The 22,318-nt window shown below is 45.0% G+C and overlaps 1 protein-coding gene across 1 annotated transcript in view; it reads left to right on the top strand.

Annotated features, from left to right (window-relative positions):
• The window catches only part of GLB1 (galactosidase beta 1), a 62,545-nt gene that overhangs the window by 14,711 nt on the left and 25,516 nt on the right, over positions 1-22,318 (top strand). Inside the window, exons 2-10 of the mRNA XM_037525813.2 lie at positions 1,655-1,824; positions 4,086-4,236; positions 4,689-4,749; positions 5,786-5,880; positions 9,696-9,876; positions 12,602-12,660; positions 14,376-14,497; positions 14,584-14,624; positions 17,605-17,717. Coding sequence (XP_037381710.1) covers positions 1,655-1,824; positions 4,086-4,236; positions 4,689-4,749; positions 5,786-5,880; positions 9,696-9,876; positions 12,602-12,660; positions 14,376-14,497; positions 14,584-14,624; positions 17,605-17,717 — 993 coding nt within the window. The remainder of the gene's footprint in view (positions 1-1,654; positions 1,825-4,085; positions 4,237-4,688; positions 4,750-5,785; positions 5,881-9,695; positions 9,877-12,601; positions 12,661-14,375; positions 14,498-14,583; positions 14,625-17,604; positions 17,718-22,318) is intronic.

The raw sequence follows: 22,318 nt of genomic DNA, 5'->3' as shown, positions 1-22,318 counted from the left end.
TAGCTTTATTGGGTGATGACTCAATAAACTGCCACCGAATAAGCTATTAAGAGTTGTTTAACTTTAAGTCTCAGTACTTTGACCCCATCGTGTGATCTAGCCCGCATGCACTCAAACAGTTGCTTCCAGATGTGGGTTCAGGGGCAACGCCAAGTTCTACAGATCACGGTACTGCTGTGGGGCAGGGGGAAATCTTTTTAAAAAACTAGTATTTTGACCTTTGGAAGCAAAAATATGCAATGAGCTGGTTTCTTGCCACCCTCCTCCAGAGCCCACCTGAGACATGGTGCTGCCTCCTCCCGTCCACTGGAGGGCAGTGTTTCCTCTCTGTCGCATAGGCTCCCCTTTGAGACCTTTCAAATCCAAGCATTTTTGCTCCTAAATTCACCCCCAAACAGTATTTCTGAACATTTCAATTGATTGCTAGAAATCTCTAACATTGCAACCCCATGAAGAGACACGTATACATGCACTCTGTTCTCTTTCATTAAAAATGTGCCCATCATCACCCATACTGAGCTGATGACTCACAAATTGGGTCAAAGCCTGCAATTCAAAATGTATTGCTATAGAGTTCTTTTGGCCTGGTAGTCTGCATATTTATAGATGAAGAGATGCAGGGCTGGAGAGCGGCACCCAGGATGAGGCTTCAGGGCCCTGGGCTTCCAATCCCTTGCTTTCAGGCCTGCAGGTTTCAATTGTGTGTGTGTATGTTTTTTAAAGATTTATTTATTTATGCATACAAGAACTGGGGTACAAGGCCAGAGGTGTAGGGCGTGAGAGGATTCACCAGAGGCAGAGTGGGGAACAGAACAGGCAGATTGACCCAAGTACACTGCTGAGGGGAGCAGCGGGTGAGTCAGGAGAGGTCTGTTGCGCCATGTGGGATGCTCCCTGGCCAGCCGGGGATCGAACTCATGCTGCAGTGGCTGCAGATAGCTTCATAGGTTGCGTTTTAACTCCTTGCGCCACCAGGGAGGCTCTGTGTTCTTTTTTTAAAGATTTATTTTTATCCATCAATGCACACAGAGCTGGGGTGTAGGCCAGAGGTGTGGGGCAGTGAGTGGATTCACCAGAAGCAGTGGGGAGCAGAACAGGCAGATGTACTGAAATACACTGCTGAGAGGAACAGCCAGGAGACATGAGAGGTCTGCTGTGCCATGTGGGTAGCTACCTGGCCCGGGATCAAACTTGTGCTACAGTGGCTGCGTATAGCTTCACAGTGCTGAGACTCAATCCCCTGCATCCCCAGGGATGCCTCCAGTTGTATTTTTCTTAATGGGCCTGGTAGTCCCAGTGACATCACTGTTGAGGTACATCCAGTGCCCAGGAGGGTCACAGCCACGAAGGGGGTGCAGGGGCTTTGCTATAGTCACTACCAGCAGAATGTTCTCTTTGGGATTGTAACTTCCACATCCCAGCCACTGATGTTCAGATTAGTGCTGGCATCAGGAAGGAAAACCACTAGAACCCCCCCTATACATGGGTCCCCCTGGTTTCTCTTATTGAGGGTATCCAGCAGATCTGGCTCAGCAGCCCAGAAACCAAGCATGAATGTCATCAGCACAACAAGCAAATTAAATAGGCCAGGAGTCTCTTGCTTCTGAAATGGGGAAGGTGGAAATTCTCACTTGGTCCCACTCTTGCTCTGTAGGATGCTTCCCCGAGGACCTTCGAAATCGACTACAAGCACGACCGCTTCCTCAAGGATGGCCGGCCATTCCGCTACATCTCTGGCAGCATTCACTACTTCCGAGTGCCCCGCTTCTACTGGAAGGACCGGCTGCTGAAGATGAAGATGGCGGGGCTGAACGCCATCCAGACGTAAGCAGCGGGCGGTCCCTCTCACCGACCCAGTTCACCCTCCCCCGGAGAGAGGGGACAGCTGCATTTCTCAGTGCAGCTATTTTGTGCTCAGAAATGGAAAAACATCTTAAGCTTGCAGAGGCTTGTCACAAGCTTGACCAGTCCTTCTTCCATAACTATCACAAAGGCAAAAGGGAGTAACAATCACTGGCCAATGATCATGACCATTTACCAGGCACTTGACATAGTGACTCCATAGGGATGAGGTGGGTACCACCGTCCCCCTGTACAGCTGCTGAACCAGACACTGCCCAAGCACATGTCTCTGTGAAGGTAGGGTGTTTGCAGACAGCCACTGCTTCTCTTAACTCTCAGGGAAATGCACCTGGTCAGGTAGATTCCTGAAACCTCCTTTGTCTTGATGGTTCTACTGGAGAATTCTATAGCTGGTTATCCAATTAGGCCAAAATTCTGTCTTCTCATCTCTTCTGCTATTGCAAAGTAACTAACTGGGGAGAAAGTCTGGGGTCCTGGCTGCTGTTTTTTGCAAGGCTAATGTGATAACTTTTCCAAATAAAGGACCAGAAACCCAGGGGTAGTCTCCTGGGACAGATGGTCAGGAAGAATCACACTTGTTACTCTGTTTTAAGGCTTACTGGCTCCTGTCTGTATTTTGAGCGCTAAGTTTTAGGGGATCAGGATTGTTCCAGGGAACACTTCCTCCCTCAAATGGGGTCATGAAAAGAGGATTTGAGCCAGCGGGCATCATCACAGAGCTCTTGGTGAGGGTGGTGGGTGGCTTCAAAGTTGTCTGTGTCTGCGCTGCATGCTCTTCCTGACAGAATCTCCAGTCAGGAGGACACACTAGATTGGAGGTTTTCTGATTCTTTATTAAAAGATATTCTTCAAGAAACAAGCATGTTTTATTACTTTGGCACTTCTATTTTCATTTTTCTAAAGCTTTCCAAGGCATATTTAATTTATATCCAGTAATAATTAACATTGATACAATTCTATATATTTTTCATTGCTTTTAATGTTTATACCATATTGAAAGACTTTTTTCCCAGTTTCATTGAGATACAATTGACAAAGCATTGTGTATAGCTCCCCCGGAGAGTGAGAGACACCTTAGCTTAGGCCCACTGGATAGTGCTCCAGGGTAACAACTCTGCAGCTGTATAACTGACATGCAGCACCGCATCATGACTGGACTTATATAAATTGTGAAACTATGGCCACAATAAGTGGAGTTAACATCCATCATCTCACATAGACTTTTAAAAATGGGAGGTATTATTAGAGCGTCTATAAAGATTGTTTTGATCAACTTTGAAGTTGATCAAACTTCAACTGACCCCAACTGACTTATATAAAGTCAAGCGTTAAGTGAGAGTGGGCATTCTCTGTAGGTCATAAATTTAAGGGTGTCCCTACCAAGTTTGACTTGCTGGGTAGCTGCTGTGGAACCTCAAAACAAGGTGTACTTCTCAAGAGGCAGCCAGAGGGAGAGAACTGTATGTCCTGGGGGTTTATTGTTCTGTAGGTAGTTCAGAGATTCAGGACATCTGGGTTTTTTTCTTTTTTGTTATTGAGGCATAATTAACATAACATTTTATTGGTTTCAGATATTTGATTAGTTATTTGTAGCCATCTGGAAGTTTGAGCTATTTCTCCCGTCTTCCCCAGAGCACCTTAGTCCAATGACTTAGGGAAAGTATAATTACAAAAACCTAAAAACATGACTTACAAGCATTTAGACATAGTGAAGATGTGTCAAACATATGGAACTAACTGGATGGTAAAGATGGTTTGCAGGAGAATTTGAGGAAGAGTTTACATCATCAAGAAAGCTATGCTGAAGTAAATTTATCTTTAGAGTTAAGACTGGCTATGATAGTAACAGGTAATGAAACCATAACCTTTAGTTATCTTCTCTCTATGACAATAATCATTTACATCTCTACCAGGCAAACATCTACAAGTTAATGTGTAACTTCAGAGCCATTCCCCTATCTAGAGTAAAAAGTAAGTCAAACAAAATATTTCCCCCAGAGATTGAAGAACCCTTGGGGAGGCCCATAGGACAACATTCCAGTGTAACATCAAAAGGAAATGCAGTTATCCTTTATCTCCAGGTTCCAGATAATTTTTCTTAACCAGGCTTCCCCTCTTTTTTCTTTTAATCATTGCGTTAGTAGTAGTCCTAAGAAGGTGCCCTTCCCCCACCACTATTACTTGGTCCAGTGTCCAGGAAAGGGCTGTGTGTGTCTTGATAGGTATGTGCCCTGGAACTTCCATGAGCCCCAAAAGGGACAGTACCAGTTCACTGGGGAGCATGATGTGGAGCATTTTATTCAACTGGCACAGGAGCTGGGGCTGCTGGTTATCCTGAGGCCTGGGCCCTATATCTGCGCGGAGTGGGACATGGTGAGTGTGGCTGCCCTGGGCCTTTCTGTGGTGCACAACAGGGTGGGCTGGCAGGAGGGAGCCAGGGGAAAGAGAACAGTTTAAATGAGTCTCTAATCCCAGATAATGAGGAGCCTGCGACTCTCGCCAGCAAAGATGTCTTTTACCTTAGGAAGTGCCTGCTCTATAAAAGGCAGAAAATGGTGTGGGTTCCATCTATCTCACAGGGAAATGATGGAACTAAGTGGAATAATCTAAATAAAAGGCTTTGATTCTCAAAATATTGTTTTCATGCAAGACGATCTTATTTTTATTATCTTACAATTTCTAATTTCCCTCAAAGTTGAAGGCCACTCAGGGAAGTACCCCTTCTCCATGAAACTGCGCTTCCCCTCACTGCCAGAGGCATCTGTCTCCCTGGCGCCTTGCAGGGAATGGACTTCCTAATCACGTCCTTTTTTCCCCTGTCCTAGGGAGGATTACCTGCTTGGTTATTAGAAAATCCATCTGTTGTTCTCCGTTCTTCTGATCCATGTAAGTTGTTGCAGCGGTCTTGAGAGAAATTATGAAAACTTAGATAATTTATATCAAAGGGGTCAGGTATTTTGAAGGCTGGGGTCCCTCTGTGCGAACACTTCTAAAAGCTTAGTGAAGGCCTGGATGTTGATTATCTACTGAACAACCCCAAAGTGTGAGTGTGTAGGAAGTAGTGACAGTAGCAGCAGTAGCAAAAATAATGTTTTCTCTCTCCCCCCCCCCCCACCCCTCACTTAGTACATTATGCTACCAGTAAGAGCAGCTAACTAACAAAATGGCGGACTTAGCTTCTGGTCTGTGGCCACTTGATTGCTCTGTAGCTAAAGTGCCTTCTATTTCTTTGTTTACTTTTACAGAGGTTTTTTGGTTTTTGTTTTTTGTCATAGTTTTCTCTTGTTTTTAGACTATTAGAGATTATTTTAGCTTTAAACCCTGACCAGTCAGAAAGTCCCATTTCGCTGCCTTTCTAGCTTCTGAAGACCTCAATTTCTCTTGGTGATGCTGGTGGTGAAGATGGTCAAAGAGTAGCCACATTGATTAAGTTTACCGTGTAAATGGCTGCTACATTATCCTCAACATACATTTCTTGGACATTATTAGTATTTTCATACATCTGATTGAATCCTTATAGCAACTTTATAATGTACCCTAGCATCCCCAGTTGACAATGTAAAAATTAACTTTTTAAAATTAAGTTCTAATAAAGTATAAGAAAAAGCTCCACTGTGACAGAGAGATACCATTCAGCCACTCCTTTCCCCATGCCACACAACCAGTCTGGGTGCTTGCTATACTCTAGGCTTTGTGCCCTACGGTATCGACAGAGACCAGTCCCAGCCCTCACCCACTGAGAGCTCAGCTGAAGAGACGATTCCTTGCAGGACAAATTTTATCAGACTTGCAGTACATGTAGCTACCCATTTCAGAAGGTAGTTGCTGAATCCAGCATACCGTGATCTCTGCTGCCAGACCCAGGGTTGTGTCTGTCTGTATTCAAAGGTATGTGATGGTGTGAATCCTGTCTTGTTTTCAGATTACCTTGAGGCTGTGAACAAGTGGCTGGGAGTCATCCTGCCCAAAATGAAGCCTCTGCTGTATCAGAATGGAGGGCCCATTATAACAGTGCAGGTAACCATGGAGACGAGCGTGGGCGGGTGGGGTAGCTTCCGTCTCTCCACATTCTGTACCTGAGTGATGCTGCCGTGAGCCTCACAAGTTGGCTTCTTTAAGAGCCAGTGCCACAGATGCCACAGGCAATTTATTTAAATTGCATTTTAGGAAGGTGTTATCATTTTTCCATGCCTGTCATGTACTAGACTCGTGCTAGTTAAGACCTTCACAAGGTCACCCACCTGGCAGGTGGCAAAATCAGGACTGCAAGCTTGGCCCGCTGAAGGCGTGATCTGTCTCTTTCTCTTGTGCCCAGTTGCCCTCTGGCTGCAAGGTGCAGCAGGAGCTGAACCCCTTTGGTGTCTACACAGTCAGCTCATACCTGTACAGAAAGAGGATGCAGTGAATTGTGTCATTCTGCTTTCTCCCCACTTCCTGCCCCTACTCTCCTCCTTCCACGTGTGTGTTGCTCTTCAAAGACTTGTGTACCGTGGGGTAGATCATGTGGCAAGTATTTTAGTTTCCATGTGATAATTTGGGACCTTCAATGATGTTTGTAAAATTGCTTTGGTAAAACATGAACCCTGGGGGCCTCCCTGGTGGCGCAGGGGTTAAAGACACAGTGCTATCAAGCTACTGCCAGCCACTATAGCACAAGTTGGATCCCCGCCAGCCAGGGAGGTGCCTCACATGGCGCAGCAGACCTCTCCTGTCTCACCCACTGCTCCCCTCAGCAGTGTATTTCAGTCAATCCACATGCTCTGCTCCCCACTCTGTCTCTGGTGAATCCTCTCACCCTCCCACCTCTGGCCTACACCCCAGTTCTTGGATGCATAAATAAATCTTTAAAAAAAAAATACATGAACCCTGCTTCCCTGGGTATTTTACCAAGGATGCTCTTATTGAAAGGAATAAAGTTATATAAAACTGGCTGCACTCTAGGGTATCAAGGGGTGCAGTACAGTGCTCCTTTTGGGAGCATAAGGCAGATTTCCTTTTTATGAAGAGTCCTATGGATGGCTTGTAGGGTCAGGTCATTGGTGGAAGGAACATGGGCGTGCCCCCGCCCCTTGGGTGTAGACGTGACTAGGCATTGAGGAGGCTGAGCTGACTAGGGTGTCTTTTCTGACACTGCGTGGTGGGGAGACACCAGGGGCTGCTCAAAGAGGGACAAGTAGCACTTGATGTCCCTTCACGCGTCTTCAGTCCACTGGGCAGACTTATGGAAGCCACATTTTCCTGTCTAAAGATTTCACGTGCAGCTCTTGGGTGTGTCTGCTCCGCACAGCTGGGTTTTCTTCCTTTCTCTTGCTCACAGGTTTTCTTTCGTTTCCTGCATTTTCCCACCTCTCCTGAAATCACTTTCAAGTTTTGCTCACAACTTTTCTGCACTTTTTGGTTATTGAAATGCCACCAAAAAATGTAATTAAATATGAACTCTGGAGGAGAGGAAAGTTGACTGTATTGTGGGGATGTTTCCTCTTGTGTCCATTCCTGGCAACTTCAGATGATTTTAACTTGACCCTGGATCCTGCCAGAATGCTGGGCCTCCTTCCCACCCTTGCCTTCACATCTCTACCTCTGTGGCAGCTATCTCTTGGTCCCTTGATCAGTAAATAAACAAGTATGCTTTGGGAAGTACAGAAACATACAAGAAAGCAGAAAAAACAAACACCATAACTGTCACTTAAACCTTAGGAACCAGAAGCAAAACTTTTTACTTTCGAGGGAGATTTCCTTGAATTTTTTCCTACACCTTTTAATTATTTGTTTGTACAGAGTCTGTTCATACTGCTTGACCAGTTTCCTATCCACTTTTCAAACTTTAGTCTTTTGTCATAAGCATCACTCCAGATTATTAAACATTCTTCTCATGTCCAGTTCACGCCCTGCTCGTCACCTGTGGCGTGGCTCACACCATGTCCCTGTGTCCCCAGGGCTTTGCAGTTGACTTTCAGGGCATTGGCTGGGCTCTTGGGTCCCTGTTCGATGTCTGTTTGTGCAGCTTTTGTAGCAGGGCGGCCCTGCCAGGTGTAGCCCCAGTCCCTTCTGCTCCCCACATGTCTTCCCGGCAGCCACGTGGTCACATCTCCCATGTGTGCCCATCATACGCCCACCAGATAGTTCTGGAATTAAACAGACGCCGGTGGATTAGATGAGAAAGAAACTTGAGTGGGTAGAGAGTCTTTTGCTGAGTCAAGCTTTCTGTAAATGCTAATTTCACTGTCTTAATGCTGGTTTCACTCAGTTCTCAAAGTTGGTGCTCTCTTGGGCTACCCAAGAGTCTGAAAAGGCCAGAGAGGAGGTAGCTGTCTGCAGCCAGGGCAAAAATAATTCAGACCAACAGGCGCCAATCTCTGCCTGTGGGTGTGGAGGGCCCTCGACCCTGTTGTCTCACAGCTGCAGGAAGCCAGCCTTATGATTCAGCCGTCTACAAATATTTTCTTCTGGAGGGATTAGCTAAACCCGTGCCAGCTAAGCTGGTGCGCTCGTGCAGACGTTTATGTCAGCCTGTGCCAAGTCTGCACCTAAGAGAAGTAAAGTCACCAACGTCTGTTGATAATATCCGAGGTAAAAAGAATTGGGAGCACGTTTTCCACCCACAACTTCTGCTTCGTCCCATGAGTGAGATTACAGCCCTGCTTATACCGGTTGCAATAAAGGATCGGCAGCTTTGAAAGCCTACAGTGCTATGTTGCTTCATTAAGGCGCATATGGGATGAGATGGCCCTTCTGGCGTGAGGATCTGCCAAGCATAGCGGGGGGCAAATCTAACCCGCGCCCATTTTTGTTTGGGACACAGCCCCGCTGTCCTTTATGTCCTGTCTGCGGCTGCTCTGGGGCTCCAGTAGAGCTGAGCATTTGAGACAGATGCCACCAGAACGCTTCAAGTATTCACTCTCTGATCCTTTATTGGAAAAGTGTGCTGACACCCCACTCTGGAAAAATCAGTGATCTCATCTCACTGTGACTGTTTCTATCTGTTTTTCAAGTCCTTTTCTGTGTGTTCCCCTCTCACCTCCCTAACCCCCCAGCTCTTTCTCCCCCTCTAGTTGGAAGATACAGAACCTGACTGTACTCCTGGGTGCTTGCTTTCTGAGCAGTCCCCAGGTGCCCAGTCGTGTGCAAAGCCTACTCCTGTATTGACACAGTTAATCCTCATAACAACCCATTAGCAGATAATTTTTTCCATCTTCTTTTCCTTTTTCTCCATTTTCTTTTTTTTAAACTGTATTTTTTTTAAGTTTATTTATTTATGCATACAAGAACTGGGGTACAGGCCAGAGGTGTGGGAGGTGAAAGGATTCATCAGAGACAGAGCGGGGAGCAGAACAGGCAGACTGACTGAAACACACTGCTGAGGGGAGCAGCGGGCGAGTCAGGAGAGGTCTGCAGCGCCATGTGGGTTGCTCCCTGGTCGGGGATCGAACTCGTGCTGCAGTGGCTGCGGATAGCTTCATAGCTTGTGTCTTACCCCTTGCGCCACCAGGGAGGCCCCTCTCCATTTTCTATATTTCTGCCATGGGCAGGTGTTACTTATATAATGTTCAAAGTTTTGTTATAAAGGAGAGTATCACTGCAATCTGAAAACCAGCACAGTACTTTGGTTTTATTTCTCTTACTTGTGGGGGGGTGGGGTAGGAGGTAAGATTTTATGCTGAGTATTTTGCTTTTTGGAAAGTGAGAGACTTGAGGACTGAGTAGAAGGGATCCTTGTGGCAGTCATCGTGCCTCATCTCAGGAGATGCTCAGGTATTTTCTAGACAGAGCCTTGCGTTAGAATGACTGCATAGGGGTCTGATATTTTTCCCCCTCTTTTTTGCAATATGCAGGTTGAAAATGAATATGGCAGCTACTTCTCCTGTGATTATGACTACCTGCGTTTCCTGCAGAAGAGGTTCCACTACTACCTGGGTGATAACGTGCTTCTGTTCACCACCGATGGGGCACGACAAGCATTTCTGAAGTGTGGGGCACTGCAGGGGCTCTACACCACGGTCGACTTTGGAGCAGGTTGGTGTTTAGAGTAACAGAAAACCCTACTGGGACTTGGGTCTTGCTCCATCGGTTGTTCTGGGCAGCTGGTCTAAGTGGCATGGGCATACTGAATGAGAGGTCTCAAATTTCCCTTTCTCAAGTAGCAGGTAAGCTAGAACAATTGATAGGCACCCTCTGTTGCAAAGGATTTTGTTTAAGCTGATTTGGACTTTGGGATGAGAGGTCTGGAGTAGCTGGCCGGGAACCTGGAGTGTTGTCCTCCCTGGAATCAGCCAACCCAGGACCAGTTCCAGCTGTGACTGCTTCAGGGCATGTCCTCAGGGAGTCACCTTCTAGGCTGAGTCCGGGATTGCTTGCTGCTCTTTGCTCTCCCTGTCCCTCTACCTTGGCTGGATGCTGGGGGCTGGCTCTCAACCATGGTGACCTTGGAGGTTAGCCGCTGCCTGGATGTGGTTGGCATGTCGACCCTGGAGTGCAGGCAGCATACCTCACCCCTCCATCATCTTCCTGCATAATTCACAACAAATGAGCTCTGGTGAGCAGGAGGTAGTTTGGGGGGTTCTTTAAAAGTCATTTCACCTGCGTCTCTGGTGCTTTGTAAACTGCAGTTCTGGGTGGGCAACCCTATCGATAGGATGTTTCTAGCTACAGAAAACACAAAGGGAGTCTTCGATGAAGCTGAGAGCAGTTTTCCTAAAGAGCATGACAACCAAATCCAGCCTCTGATCTTTTTGTGCTGTGGAGGGAGGGCATTATTGGACAAATCTTTGAATATGTCTGTAGATTAGAGAAACGTATTGTGTCCCTGTTAATTTCCTGGTTTTTATGATTGTTTCATGTTTATTTACAAATGTTCTTGCTCTTAGGAAATGCACAGTGAAGTATTTAGGGGTAAAGAACCATCATGTCTGCAACTTACTGTCAAATGACTCAGAAAAGTACTGTATTTATAGAGGAGGGGGGGCGGAACTGATAAAGTAAATGTGGTAAAATGTTAACAATTGGAGAGGCTGGGAAGAGGGGACATGAGAATTCTCGGAGCTATTCTCATAACTTTTCTAGAAGTTTGAAATATTACAAAATAAAAACTTGCTCTCCACCCTCTTCCCCAAGAAAAGCTCTTGATGTAACATAAACAGCCTGCTTCCCTCTGAGGGAGACGCTGTATTTACACACAAAGCACATTCTTGAGAAACAGAGCACGTTCTTGAGAAGGACATACACAAGACCCAGGTTGCATTTTTGAAGAGTTTCTTCTACATTACTGAAAGAGAAAAGCACTGCCTTTAAGTGAACTGAGAATGTGGCACCCTGCTCAGACCGTTTGGTGATGAAATAGCTCATCTGCAGGGAGCTGCACAGGAAGTGGCAGGCTGGCTTCCTTCTGCTTTGGCACATTTGCCGCCATGGTGATGAAAAGCATGGTATTTTTCTTTCCAGGTGTGACTATTTGTTTACTTCTTGTCCCATTCCCTCACAATGCTCTCTTAACCTCAGAACCCTCAGGAAGTTTATTGACGTCTGCTGGTTTTTGAAAGTGTTTTTTTTGTTATCGAATGGTCTGCTTTGTAAATGTCCAGTATTTATTTTTATTCTGACTTACTTTGCTGCCTGTAATTCTCCCGAATTCCCTCCATTTTATTGCAAATGGCTGCAGTTCATCTTTTTTATGGCTTTGTAATACTCCACGGTCAAAGCACAGTCTTTTCTGTTTGGGGATGAATGGAAGATTTAGTTGTAATAATAGTAGCCTGTGGGAAGCATTATTTGTAGGTAGGGTGACAGCAGGGGTGATTCTGCCGTGGGTTGCAGGACAGACCACTACGAGGGCACTGTGCTGGGGCAGGTGGGGCATGTGGCAACTTTGCTCATTTGTGTGGAAGGGGGTATTGCCAGAGGTCAGCTCACAGGAGGAGATTTACAAGAACAATATTTAAAGCTGGAATGCCACCTGGTGCTGAGTAGTGAGAAATACAGCTATAGAGTACATGAGAGTCCACTGCTTCTTGAGCAGCACCATCCCTCCTGAAAGCTCTCCTTGACAGCCAAAAGTCGGTCCAAAAGCAAGGGTCACCTGGACATCCTGCCTGGTGTCTTTTCTCCTCTGGGATTCCTGCTATGGAAACCAGACTGTGAAATTTGGGGCCAGCATGCCCTCCTCTCTGGTTGGAGACACTGTTTAGGCTCACCCTTTCACTGATGCCAGGCGACCCATCCCCTCTCTTTTTAGAAGAAGAAGGAAGAACAGAAGATATGGGATCTAAGACAACCCGTGGATACCCTAGTGGAATATTTCAGAAGGGAAAATTGAGAGCAAGTGTCTGGAATGGCTGATGAGATTCAAATTCAGAGTAGCCTCGATTATTTGGGGAAAACGCAGCAGAGGCCACAAGGAAGTATCTTCACAGCAAACCCATCCTGTTAAGAGTCAGACACCCATGGGCAGAGATAGCCCACAGGCATGTGCCCCAGCCATGGGGGAACACAGATGAAGGAGACAGGCCCATTGCATGAATTCCCAAGGCCATGGGAACCTGTCCGGAGAGGAAGCCACATGCCGTGGGCCTCACACATCCCTCATGTGGACGGTCTGGGTGCAGACTTCTGCTCACCCGGGCACGTGTTCCCAGCCCATGGGGGGTAGAGCAGGGCAGAGGCCTCAGGTTCAAGTCCTGTAACCGACTATTTATCTTCTTGTCATTGCCACCACTGACCTTCCTTCTCCCTCTCATCATTTCAGACAGCAACATCACAGCTGCTTTCCTAGCCCAGAGGAATAGTGAGCCCAGAGGGCCCTTGGTAAGACCTGGGGAAGCGCCTGCCTGCTTGTGCCAAGTTCATCAGAGTGCTGGGGAGCAGGGTGATGGGCCATCCAAGGGGGAGAGACCCTGGCTTTCCCTGCTCTGGGGCCAGCAGCTGATGGATGCGGAGACCACCCTTTGAACCCACGAGTGGCCGCAGAAGCGAAGTCCCCATCAGAGTCTGAGGGCCCACCCTGGCATGGAACCAAATGGGCAGTAATGTGAATACCCTGCCAGGCACCAGGCTCTGTGCTGTTCATGCTCCTCCCCACTAGGTCTTCGTGGCGACTCTCATTAGTAGTGAAGGGGAGCAGCATCTCCATTTTCAGCGCAGCTCAGAGAACATGTCGCTTGCCAGGTTCCTGCAGCCTGTGGATGGCAGGGCCTGGGGCTGAGCCAGGTCTGTGATCCTGGAGGCTCCTTGTGACGGAGCTTCTCCGCTGTCAGTGTGCTTGCCAGCCACATGGGAATCTTATTAAAATGCACATTTTGATCTATTGGGCCCAGGCTGGAGCCTGAGAGTCTGCATTTCTGACCAGCATCGGGGAAGGTGGCATGCTGGCACACTGAGTTGCAGGACTGTTGCCTGCTGGCAGGTGGCTGGACATGACCTTAAAGTCCAGCAGGTGCATACAGCCCATTCGCCCACCACTGTGCTCCCCATAGCAGTGCTTGTGAAATGTAGTGTATGATCCTGAAAAGGATCCTGGGCTGGCCTTTTTTCTTTTTCTTTTTTTGCTATGCCCCACATTGTCCTGAGCCTTTTGCAGCAGGTCAGTCAGCCTCACCTGGGTACAAACATTTGCACAAAAAAAGCTTGTTCTGAGTCTGGTCTCCTCTTAGCGAGCTGTGGGGAACCTGCAACCACAGACTCAGGGTAGAGCTATTTCCAAGAGCCTGAGACAAGAAGTTCCCACGACACACCCAGATTTCTTTTTCTTTGTCTATAATAGATTAAGGACTTGGCAGGGTAATGCCCAAAAGAAACATGAAGTAATGTGGGGCCTGGTTGACAGAAAACCGGACAAATGTCTCTCACTTTAATTCAACTTGAGATCTGAAAATCTGGGTTCACACAAAGGGTGAATTTGGAGATGATTCCTTTTATAAAAATATTTTGCCATCTGATTCTTTCGCCCAACAAACTTTCTCTCCATTTTTATTTATTTATTTATTTATTTTTTTAAAGATTTATTAATTTATTTATACAAGCACTGGGTACAGTCAGAAGCGCGGGAGGGTAAGAGAATTCACCAGAGCCAGAGCCGGGAGCAGAGCAGGCAGAAGGATCGAAGTACACTGCTGAGGGGAGCAGCGGGCGGCAGGAGAGGTCTGCGCGCCATGTGGGACCCTCACCCAGCGGCTGGGGATTGAACCGGCGCTGCAGAGGCTGCGGGCAGCTTCGCAGCCCGGCGCTCAACCGCTGCGCCACCGGGGAGGCCCCTCTCCATTTTTAAACAGGGGATTGGTGAAAAAAAATTGATGCAGTTAGAACTTTTTAGAAATACCGTATTGTTGGCACCTGAGAATTGAGTTTGGACAATGCAGTTATGGGAAGTCCTTGCTGGTCCCCTGACTCTGGACTAAGCTGTGGGTATCAATTCCTCTCTCCAGCTGCTCCTGGATGAAGAACCTGGGGTGACAGTTACAGGGAAGTCGCAGTATTTGAAGGTTATAAGTTTATCCTAAACTTCAATTCCCTTTTCTTTTTAGGTAAATTCTGAATTCTACACTGGCTGGTTAGACCACTGGGGTCAACCTCACTCAACAGTGAAGGCTGAAAATGTGGCTTCCTCCCTCTATAACATTCTTGCCCTTGGAGCTAGTGTGAACTTGTGAGTGTGAATTTCTGGAGGAGAGGGTGCCCTCCATAGCTGTGGGCTCACAGTGAAGTATTATCTGTTCTCTTGTTTTCTTGTAGGTACATGTTTATAGGAGGAACCAATTTTGCCTATTGGAATGGTAAGAGTAATTTAACATCTATTTGTAGAAGCTTATGCTAGAAACTTCTGGTGCTTAATTTTGGCAGGGTGTGCCTACAGAAATTTATTTTCTATTTTTGTTTGTCTTCTCCTAAATTTTCAACAAGGAGCATCTCTATAATTTAAAAGAAATCATGTGTCTTTTTAAAAATTGTAGAGAACATAACTTCTGCATTTAAAAACTCTATTGTCTTAAACCAGACTAACTGGGCGAGCCTCAGTTACAGCCTCCAGCTATAGCTTATTTGTTCATATAATATGATGTAATCTTTTTTAACATTTTGCTTTGTTGAGCTATGTCACACACTATAAAATTCATGGTTTTAAAGTGTGTGATTCAGGGGTATTTGCTATATCAGCATCTGATTCCAGAACATTCTCATTATCTCAAGAAGAAATCGCATACCCATCAAAACCCCACTCTCTCCTCCCAGACCTGCACAATGGCTGGTCTCTTTCGTGATGGATTTGCCCATTCCAGATAGTCCCTATAAATAGAACATTACAATATGGGTGATCCTTTGTGTTTGACTTCTGTCATTTAGCATGATCTTTTCAAGGTTCATCAGTGTTATAGCATGCACCATTCCTTTTCATTGCTGAATAATATTCTATCATACGGATGTTCATTATATTGTTTATTCATCCATCAGTTGATGACATTGGGTTGTTTCCACTTTGGGGCAATCATGAATAATGTTATGAGCATTGATGTATGCATATATGTTTGAATCCCTATTTCAGTTCTTTTGGGCACATACTTAGGAATGGAGTTGCTGGGTCATGTGGTAACGCTAGAGGTTGAGGAACGGTCACAGTGCTTCCAAAAGCCACTGCACCGTTTTACATTTCTATGTGGTCTTTTTCAGTAGGAAAATTTACGACAGAATTCTTTTCATTGCCATTAATCTTTACAAAAACAAATTAGTCTATATTGGTTTTTCTCTAAGCCTCATTCCACACCTCTTTTCACATCTGCACTTTTTTCTCTGAATCATTAAGGACGCCCTCATATCACTGATGAATTTTGGAGGCTTAATTTGGGCCTGTATCTTTCAGCATCTATAATTAAATACTATCAACTCTTAATCAAGTTTTCCCTTTGAGCTGCTATCTTTTTTGTGGGGTGGGATGGATTAGAAGAACACTTATAAACAAAGTGTTTTTAATGTTATTAGAGCTAAGAAATGGAGCTATTGCAAATGTCAGATGTCACTATCAAGGTTAGTTTTAGAAGTTTTAGATCATTTTTGTGTATCTGTCTTCTCATTAAAAACAGTTAAAACTTTGTGATGGCATTCCACCTGGATGCCATTCATGAAATTGAGACTAAACGTCCAATCCAGGAATCAAGACTGATAGCTTTTGGAACTTGGCAGCTCTTGAAACAATGAATGTAGATTCTGTGCAAAGGACTAATGAGAAAGGGCTCTGGGGCAATGACCTGACCCTTATCCTAACACCTGTCAACACCACCATCAGTAGGCTCCCCCCACCCCCCCACACACACAGGGCTCCATCATTCCTGAGCTGTGTGAAAGGAATTTGCTACAAAACCACAGGTGAACTATCAAATTTTGTGCCTTATTTAATGTAAAAGTAGGTTAGCTATAGATTGTCCTAAGATAACTTCAGGCTCACACACTTGCATTGCAAAATGCTCTCTGGAGTGGAAGAGAGAGGGGGTGGCCCCGAGTCCTCAGACTGCAGCATCAGCATCCCCTGTGAGAAATGTAGTTTCACAGACTGGCTGAGTCAGAGTCCCTGAGTGGGGCTTAGGAATCTGGGTTTTAATAAGCGTTGTATGACTCTCCTGCATGGCTAAGTTCTCTAAGTACTGACGTAGTCAGAGGGTCCCCGCCTAATATTGCACATAACCTGTCCGTGACCAACATCTGTGACTAGGTTGGGCGCCTCTGGTCTGGCGTCTACCCCTTGAATAATAATTACCAGGTCATTTCCTTTTGTTGTCTTTTGGTTACACAGTACTGGCATTATTTAATGGTCTCGTGGACATGACATCCCCCTGGAACAGACTCTGAGATGCCAGCAGTCTGTTTTATAGGGGTGTGCTCCTCGGAGCAACACCGGTGAGAGACTGGGGAGCAGGACTGGGTAGAGGGAAAAGTTGGGCCATGAGGCAATGTCGAAATTGGCTGGGCTGATTCTAGAGGCGTCTGGAACTGGCGTGGCCCTTTCAGGCAAGGGGACCAGATGTTACGTCTCTACATTGGCCAGTCATTGGAATGACCTTTCCCAGCAGGGTCTTAGCCTTGGGCAAAGCAGCATAGCAGAGACCAGTTTGCAGGGAGGGACTCACGTGAGAGGTGAGAGCCGTTAGCCTCAGGAGCCTCACTGGGAAGCTGGGAACGAAGCCATGCGGGTTTTGAAAGGGGATCTGCGAGACACAGACTCCCCCTACACTCTTGGCCGACATTCCAAAGGCCTACAGGTTACACTGGAATCTGTGTGTGTCAACATGTGTCCGGGGTCATCTCCCATTTTGTTTGGTCCCATGGCCCCACAGCTGTTTTGGGCTGATTCTCAGTCGCCTCCACTCCTCCACTTAGTCTCCTTTTCTCAAGGACACAGTCTGACCACGAGAGATGGCAGACTGCAGGACTGACAGGCAGAGGTGCTGTCAGGCCCCAAGCTCCGCCATCACTGGGTAGTGGCGTGGAGCAGGTCTGGTTAGCTTCAGATTTCCTGCTCCTCCAGCACTGACATCTGCAGGGGTTGCAGCTGTGAGTTTCCCCTGAGCCAGTGGAAGGGGAACATGCTTTGGAGATGCAAAGGACCTTGCCTGCAGGAGGAAACCTCACATCCTGAGAGCCACCCCTTTGTCGCTGGTCTAACGTGTCCTTTATTTCCTCCCTCCATGATGCTGAGCCCACAAACCCCAAAGAGGTTCCAAAGCTGAGACTTTGTTAGTATCTAGTGGGGTACTTTTTGTCTTCCAGGGGCCAACATACCCTACCAACCGCAGCCTACCAGCTACGACTATGATGCCCCCCTGACTGAGGCAGGGGACCTCACTGAGAAGTATTTTGCTGTGAGAAATGTTATTAAGAAGGTGGGTCTTATATAGGCTGGGGAGGGCTGGTATTGGACAGAGCCTGCCCGAGCCTCACTATGCTCCGCAGGCAACTTCTGAGGGGCTTTATTTAAAAGACTGATGAGATGATGTAGGAGGTGGACCAGCCTTAAGTCTTGGCCCCATCTTATTACGGTAACCTTGTAAACAGGTTCCTACTGGGCTACTCATTTGTAGAACTGGGCCCACTGCACCTGGTGTCTTATAAAGATTAAAAAGAACATATATAAGCATCCTGTACGGTACTGACACACGTTGTCTATTACGGGTACTGTTACTATTATATATGGAAGGCAGGAAAGTGTTTGTTCTCATGAAGAGCTGAAGAATCTAGGAAAGAAACTCCGTAGGCATTGAGGCGCAGTGCAGATGTGAGCTGTCAGCATTGCTTCAGTTCTGTTTGGGACAAGTGATTGCTGTTTCTTTCTGGCCTGCCACCTGAACTGCTTAGTCCTGTTAATGTGACCTTTTGAGGCATCTAAAGCACTCAGGTGGGGTTTCCTGTCTCTGCTGTGGGTTTTAAAAAAACCCACAGTTTTTCTGCTCAGTCACCTGAGTTTTGAAGTTAAAAAACTAAGGTTTTCTGCCTGTAAATGGTATGGACCTTTTTTTTTGGTTTTAAATATGTTGTAGTTTCAATTTAAGTCTAGGTGTTAAACTATATCATAAAATATTTTAAACAGAAAAATATGATCTTTACTTAGATACTCTTAGAATTTCTCCATTTCACCAAATTTTGAATGTATGGTTAAAATGTTACTTATGTTATTTTTTATTATGGTTTGATCTCTGCTAAATAATGACTCCCAAACTCTCCAGTTTGCTTATTTCAGCTGCTATCTCAGCAGCTCAGGGTACACTGGGAACCTACACAGGACAATACACTTCCAAACTCTCTTGCATGTTTGTTTTCTGTTTCCATTCCTATCTTTAATATTTTCTTCCTTTGCTTGAAGCTGAACTTTTGAATCTTGCCTTCTATATTCAAGCATTGCTGTAACTCTAGCTCATAAATTTTGACATGTAATATATTTATTTATAATTTTGATTTTTCTTTGACCTTTGAATTATTTAAAAGTTTGCTTTTCAATTATTAACCATAAGTATTTTTCTAGTTTGTTTATTTATATTATATAATAATTCCTCACTTTAATGTCATCAATGGGTTCCTGGAAACCATAACTTTAAGCAAAATAACATAATGGAACCACTCTGACCACAGGCTAGTTGATATACACAAGAGTTAAGTTCCTACAGGGCATATATATGGCCAGAAAAGTAGCACCAAACTTCTAATTAAAGACCCCAAACTCTTTTTTTTTTTTTAAGATTTATTTATTTATACAAGCACTGGGTACAGTCAGAAGCGCGGGAGGGTGAGAGAATTTACCAGAGCCAGAGCGGGGAGCAGAGCAGGCAGAAGGACCGAAGTACACTGCTGAGGGGAGCAGCGGGCGGCAGGAGAGGTCTGCGCGCCATGTGGGACCCCCCTCCGGTGGCCGGGGAGCAGCCAGGGATTGAACCGGCGCCGCAGAGGCTGCGGGCAGCTTCGCAACCTAGCGTTCAACCACTGCGCCACCGGGGAGGCCCCAACCCCAAACTCTTAATATTAAGCAATGTTTTATGTTCATTCATTCATTCATTTTCCAGTCTGCTTATTTCAGCTGCTATCTCAGCAGCTCAGGGTACACACTAGGAACCTACACAGGACAATACACCCTTCCATCACAGGCGCACCCACATCCACACCCAACTTATAATTCATGCCATTAAGTTAGTGTGCACATATTTGGGCTGTGGGAAGAAATCAGAGAAAACCCACACAGATGTGGGGAGACTGTGCAAACTCCACAGAGAGTGGCCCTCACCTAGAACTGATTTTTTTCCTCATCAATGTTATAGCAAAATGGTATTGAAAGAAAAGACATTATTCAATGACCCACCATATTTGCATTCTAACTACAGAATACAGTCTGTATGATCCCAACCCCTTGAAACTTGTTGATCCTAGTTTTAAAAGCCGATATACCAATATTAATTAATATTCCATGTATTCTGAAAAGGTTATATATACATTTTATAATTGATGTATATACGCATTCATTAGATTAAGCTTATGGATTTTTTTTAATTAAACTTTATTTTCTTACATTGTTGTTCATTTTTTTTAAAAGATTTATTTTATTTATACAAGAACCAGGGTACAGGCCAGATGCGCGGGAGGGTGAGAGGATTCACCAGAGACAGAGCGGGGAACAGAACAGGCAGACTGACGAAACAAACTGCTGAGGGGAGCAGCGGGCAAGACAGGAGAGGTCTGCTCACCACATGGATTGCTCCTAGGCCAGCAGGGATCAAACCGGCCCTGCAGAAGCTATGGACAGCTGCACAGCTCTGCGCTCAACTGCCTGTGCCACCAGGGAGGCCCCAACATTGTTGTTCATTTTTGTACAATATTTGATTTCTCTGCTCAGGTGTAGTCCCCATAAATCTCCCACCACACCATCAACCATCACCATAATCCCTTGTGTTCTTCCCTCCGCTATTTTGACCCATCTTCCTACCCTTTCTTTGTAGTTTTGTCAGCTTTTGAGCTATGTTATTGGATATGCAAATTGAGAATTAAATCCTCTATATCATTATGTGGTAACCTTCTATCTCTAACAGTGCTTTTTGCCTTCAAGCCATTTTTGTCTGCTGTTAATATTGCTTGCTTGTATTCTTTTGCCTTAGTGCCATCTGATCTTTTACAATACTCTTATATATATGTTTCATGTGGCTCTTGTAAACAGGATATAGCTGGATTTTTTAAAAACCTGTTTTGAAAAGTTCTGTCTTTTAACTGGTGATTTATTCATGCTCATTCATTATAACTCCTAAGACACACTAATTTCAACCATCTTATTTTATAAGATGTATAATAATGTAAAATAATAATACATTATTTTATAATAATGTATTTGTCTACCTTTTCTGTTTTGTCTTCCCTTTATTACTTTCTTTTGAATGATTTGAGTTATTTTTCCCTTATCCCTCACCCACCATTTGGACATCATTTGCTATATTTTTCTAATGCTATTTGTTTATTTTTAAAGTCTATTGCTCTCTCTTATATGTACACTTTGTCCTTTTATTTCTTTAAGCACACTAAGATGCTTCTACTCCATATCTGCATTTGATAATTCCAGCACCCAAAGATTTTCTAATACTGTGCTGTGTTGTTTCCGTGAGCTCAAGTTCGTGAAACTTGTTTCCTTGCATTGGTTATGATTTTGACTGCATACTCATTTTCTTAAATCTTTATCTGTAAGGATTGCTTGAGGTTTGAGGTGAAAGGTGGTTAAAACACCAAACATTTATTATCTCACACAGTTGAAGGTAAAGAATCTAGAGGTGACTTAGTTGGATATTCTAGTTCACAAAGTAGAGGTTGTAGTTAAGCCATTGGGGTCAAACTTCAGACCCTGAAGACGTGGGGAGGAAGGATCCATTTCTCAAAGCACTTGCTTAGCTGATGGCAGGTCATTGCAGTTCCTGGACACTGTGGAGCTCTTCAGCAGGCTGCTCCTCAGAGTGAATAATCTGAGGAAAAAAGCAGAGAGAGAGAGAGAGAGAGAGAATGCACCAGCCTCCAAGATGGAAGCTGCAATCTTTTTATTACCTTCCATCACTTCTGCTGTGTTCTTTTCACTAGAAGCAAGTTCACTCAAAGCAGATCATACTCAGCACAATTAAGTTTCACTTACTGAGGGGAGCAGTCTCAGCGAATGGGTGATGGGGTAAAACCACCACATCCCCTTACTCTTAAGGTCTATTCGTGACAGGTAACATTAACTGTAATCACAGACAGGATTTGGTTATGTCACTAACCAAATAAACATAGATTTAGTTATTTCCTTTTTTGGTGTTTATCGCTAGAGGTGTTACAGAATGTAATTCTGATAAGCACGAGAGTTGAAGAACCCTTGACTTGGAGTGGGAGAAGGAATCTGAGGAAAAAATGGCTTTTCAATTAGTCTTCACTCAATTCTCCTTCTGACCTTGTCATATGATATATAAAAGGGATAGTTTTAAAAGAAAACATTGATTTTCTGTAATGATGAGTTCTATTATTATGGCATTTTTCACGGTGTCCAGATTTCTTTGTTCTGTGAAAAACAATCTTGACTTTTTATGTAGCCAAATGTATGAATTCTTTCCTTTATGGTTGTTTCCCCTCTGTAATAGTATACACAAATTCCCTTAGAATGCTTAAGCTTTTCTGAGTTCATATTTTACACTTAAGAGGTAATGTTCATGGAATCATAATTTGTGTTGTTAGCAGCGCCCCCTACAGTCCCTGTTACGCTGCTGTCCAAGGATCCCTGCTCTATGCACCACATGGCCTGGACCACTCTGACCCACTGCCACACATTTTGGCACCAAAACCAAGCACAAGAATTTTTTTTTAGTTATTTTTTACGTTGTTTCGTATATTTGATTTCTCCCTTAAGGTATAGTTCCTGTGTTCTCCTACCACCACAGCACCCTTGATTCACCACCACAGTCCCTTGTGCTCTTCTCTCCCGTGTTTTGACCCC

Source organism: Talpa occidentalis, unplaced genomic scaffold (genome assembly GCF_014898055.3).
Source record: "Talpa occidentalis isolate TD23 unplaced genomic scaffold, MPIMG_talOcc4v2.1 talOcc4.10, whole genome shotgun sequence".
NCBI classification, from domain to species: Eukaryota; Metazoa; Chordata; class Mammalia; order Eulipotyphla; family Talpidae; genus Talpa; species Talpa occidentalis.
The sequence above is the reverse complement of the archived record's forward strand: the minus strand, read 5'-3'. Positions and strand labels throughout refer to the sequence as shown.